The 4,527-nt window shown below is 35.4% G+C and overlaps 1 protein-coding gene across 1 annotated transcript in view; it reads right to left on the bottom strand.

Annotated features, from left to right (window-relative positions):
• The window catches only part of LOC125654322 (transcription factor GATA-3-like), a 17,896-nt gene extending 13,635 nt beyond the window's left edge, over nucleotides 1-4,261 (bottom strand). Inside the window, exons 1-3 of the mRNA XM_056145721.1 lie at nucleotides 3,966-4,261; nucleotides 3,181-3,525; nucleotides 5-322 (exon numbers count right to left, since the gene is read on the bottom strand). Coding sequence (XP_056001696.1) covers nucleotides 5-322; nucleotides 3,181-3,358 — 496 coding nt within the window. The 5' untranslated portion in view covers nucleotides 3,359-3,525; nucleotides 3,966-4,261. The remainder of the gene's footprint in view (nucleotides 1-4; nucleotides 323-3,180; nucleotides 3,526-3,965) is intronic.
• Nucleotides 4,262-4,527: the final 266 nt, after the last annotated feature.

Below are 4,527 nucleotides of genomic sequence, written 5' to 3'. Positions count from 1 at the left end.
ATGGGGTGGGCAGTCGAATGAGAACTTGAGATGAACGAGGAGAGCCCGTTTTCTTGTGACTCCGAGAGTTTGGGAGGTTTGCTATCTGGGGTGTATTCTGTGGAATTTGTCTCTGGTGTGGATCCATCTTTTGGAGGAGTGGGAGGGAAATTGAAGGAACTGGAGGTAGTGGGATGCACTGAGAGAGGGGCCGTGGGGCTCTGGTGTTTGCTGTTGTATTGGCTGATGCTGGGCCATCCAGAATGGGCGTGAATGGGCTTCTCTGCTGCGACGAATGGATGAAGTGCGGCTGGGAAATAGGGCCTACAGTTACTTCCAGGGACTGGAAATAAAACAAGAACATTAAGAAAATCACATAACTATAATTGCTTACAGAATATCAATTTTCGTCCGTTTTCCCCATTTAATGTATATGATTATTAATTACCCCGAATGTATATGAACCACCGCGACTGGCAGAAATTTCCGTTGGTGTGTAATTAATTGTTCTTATAACACTGTTTAGTCCTAGGGAGACTTATACGGCGGAGCTGGCATTCGCCATGGAAAATTAACTACAATCAATAACTATTGTGTTTTAGGTAGCCTTAAAAGCAAGTGTATGATAATTAAAACAAATCCTCGGTTTGGATTATAGATTTCTAAAGTTTTTTACTAATATTTATTATTTAAAAGAGGGATGTTGTTGAACATTAAGAGGAAAATCTGCATTTAAAAACAAGAGAATGGCTTGATAAATGTTTCGCAAAGAAAGTTTTTATACAGATTCTGATAAATTTGAAATCAGAAATCCCACGCTCCAGTATTTGCATCTTGGATTTCAAGTTGTTAAAAAAACACCAGAGCTTTGTACAGTTCGTTGGAACTTGATTTGCGAATGTGGTGGAAAAGTACTTTTAAGCTTGGTTTTCTTGTAAAAATTCCATGTTGTAAATTAGAACAAATTGTCTTTCGATTACATTAACTAGCGCATAATTACTTGCAGAAGTAGTCTGGTCTGCAAAAATGTAATACGAAACCGTGGCTATATGTCTAACATTTCCACGTCTTGTAAAGAGGGATTGGGAAAGAGGCTGGACGGGGTGCGACTAATTGACCAGTAGGGAGCCAAATGACAGGAGAGGGACAGGGATTATGCCTCATCAAGAGCTCTACGGGGAACACTTGCTCATTGCAACCTCGTTTACAATCCTATAATACCAAAGCCGATCTGGAAAGTATAAGGAACTTGACATTGAAAACATCTGGAACGGAGTGCTAGGACCTGTTGCTTTTGACGGTTTATTTTCAAATAAATATTGTGTTAATGTGGGAAATAGGCATTTAATAGTAATCATTTTAAGGATTTGAAGTTCACGTTTCTTAAACAAGTGAAGTAAATATTTTGTCTAGAATTACTTTTTGTCCGTTTTGATTACTGCGAGAAACAATTACTTTATTCAAGGCTGTTTGTTTTACAATCTGGGGCCCGTTAGACGCCAATTCTAATATTCCCTGAAATAACTTAGCATGGGAAACTTTAAAACCAGGGATAATAAAATTGTTCTAAAGTGTCGAAGATGCTTGATGGTAAAAAAGTATTCAACACCCATGTCATTTCCAATTACGACGGGTCAATAAAAATTTCTAATTTAACAAGTATGTCAGCATCCCCTTTCTATCAGCTACTTTAATTAGAGAAACGATTTCATGATTATTATTTTTTATAGTGATACTGAACACACAACCCTCATTTAAATTAACTTGGAAAATAGATGTATGTTTCTTATCTCTGTTTTGAAATCCTAACGTCCCGATAATCAGCGAGATAAAATTATCAAGATTATCTGCTTCAGTTTTTATTTCTCACGTTGAAATGTTTGAGTTTTAGGGGTGATATTTTGCCGAGCTCTGAATTTTTGCCAACCCTAGACAATCCTTTGATTTTCTCAATGTATATTAAATTCACACAATTTTACGCTCCATATCCGAAAGTATGGAGGGAAGAGACATTTTAAAAATCTGGAAAATAACTGTTTCACTTTGTTGTGGAAAATTTTAAGCATACACGGCTATTATTTCACAAGACAGGAATAATGACACATAATGCAGAATGGCAGTTATTATAGATTTAAATTTCATATTATGACCAGAGTAGTCGACTGTGTGACGCCTGGTCACAAATTCAGGAAAAAAATACCTCACAGTAACAATTTGATGTCAGAATTTGTTAGAAAAGTGAAAACAGCACAAGTACTTGTGAAAATCTTGATTTGTGGTGATTTTTTTTTAAAATCCGTCCGCCCTCGATGGCTTAATGTCAAAGTTGAGAAGACAATGCTGTATATGGGACACTGCTTCTGTACGGGATAAGTGTGAGAGTATTTCCGATGGATAAAGTACCGTGAAAATTAGAAAATAATGCACTTAAAGACTGACACATGTTACAGAAATCGAGGGGCGATATCGAAGACACATAATCCACTTAATTAAGCAAAAATGAAAACAGTAAAAATTAGAACCATGTGTTCTTCTGCACAGGGAGCGCTGAAATCTACACGGAGTATTTATTACATGTTTATATTCATATCAATATGGGTATGGAATCTAATCTTATTACAAAAAAATAAGAAGCTGAATTAGCGGTTTTAAATGAGTATATCAATAAGAGTCTTTGGTATTATTACTACCGAAGACACAAACTCTATTTCATTAGACAAGAAAAATAAATGTTTGTGTATAGTCGAATTTGTCCAGAGCCCCGTGTCTAATTTCTTTTCAGATGGACGACGATAAGACCAGACTTATTAACATGAATTTCCTTCAGTGCGATTTAAAACTAGAGTCCCAAGACAATCCAGAAAAAATCTGGCAGCATAATAGCCTAATATTGTTATAAAATATTTGTAGTGAAACGTAAGTATTTTAAACACCTGACAGTTCGTTTACATTTCGCTGTCTACCCTTGTGTTTTAGTTAGTTTTTATTCAAAGACTTCAAAATACCTCACTATATCTTCTAAATATACAGAGCTTTAAATATTGTAAATAAAACAACACACATAAAAACACAACATGAGAAAATGTTCGTGGGTTCATCTACTCTAAAGAAAAGGCGAGAAAAAAATTCTTTTTTTAATTTTTGAAATAGGTTTTTCTAAGATTTTCTAAGTTAGAATTTGAGATTTGATTGACCACTTACCATGGCTAGGTCTGTAGTTATGCATTGCTCGTGCTGCCTGATTGTAATAACTGTTCATCCCTGCGTTCGACTCGAGAAAATGCGGAGGAAACAAGTCCCCGGCATCCTCTGAGGGTAACATCCCCATGGACTCATAGGCATTCCTGGGGGGCCAAGGGTGTTGCTGTTCAGGTTCCATATTTTATATAAAGTCCACAAAGTAGTCAAATATTTTCTCTCTGTGTTTAATCCAAGATAGGATGTCTCTTCGTAGTATGATTTCAGTACTTTTGTGACAGTTCTATAAATTTATTCCAGAAACTGAATATTTTCTTCTATCTTCAGAATTCTCCCTTTTTATTTAATCTGAAAAAATAAAATAAATCCAAAATGATTATTAAATCAGCAATACACATGTTTATCTGTCAAGTTAATCAAAGTATTATAACATTTCAATACTATTATTTTGTATTCGTAAATCGTATAAGTTCACAAAAATATGAAATATAGAAAATCCTACAGATTAGGTACTATCAAAACAGAAATCATCTTGAGTGGAATTAAATACACATCCTTGATGTTTAAATCAAGTCCCTCTGCTACCTTTCTAAGTACCATCTGATTAAATATTTAACTGATTCAGATAAGGTTATATACATGTCCAAGAGATGGTGTCTCCTTATCTTAAAAAATCCGTTTACTAGATCACGTGCTATTTGAAACTGCATCACAGACTAACTTAAGTAGCAAGAAGAAAAAAAAAACTCACGACATTTTCAAGCACTGAGCGCATAAACAAAACTTACTCTCCAAATGCTCGTCGAATGCATGCTTAAATGTAGAGCATCACACAGTTATACCACACACAAAATGCTGGTATTTTCTAATCTTATGTTTTTTATCCGACCAGTTAGAGTGAATACTGCGATGTACTGATAGGCTTGCTAGCTTGTTTCATGTATATGAATTCAACTAAGTTTTCCCATTTTTTGTCGGCGCCTCGTGGTTACATATTCATTGTTTGACGGCGAGACTAGGCTTAACTAGCCAATGAGAGCGGTGCAATTATTAAACACCTCCTTCTTTCGCGGAACGGAATATATCAATCAGTTTAGTCATCCGTAACGTAATCATGTAATCTCCAAGCGCATAACCGTAAGGGGTGTGGTTTGATATTCATTAACCCGCCTCCAGCAACAATGTACCAATAAGAATGATTGAATTTTCGCCTGAATCCAAGTGTGTGTGATATAATTTGGGGATAATTATTATACAAAAAACCTCTATGTAATTTTGGTAAATTCGAAACACGCGTTTTAATCTTTTTAACACAGAATCCACCAATTTGTTGCAAAAATTTATCTCAAG

Source organism: Ostrea edulis, chromosome 7 (genome assembly GCF_947568905.1).
Source record: "Ostrea edulis chromosome 7, xbOstEdul1.1, whole genome shotgun sequence".
NCBI lineage: Eukaryota > Metazoa > Mollusca > Bivalvia > Ostreida > Ostreidae > Ostrea > Ostrea edulis.
Note: the sequence above shows the minus strand (reverse complement) of the source record. Positions and strands in the feature narration are given on the sequence as shown.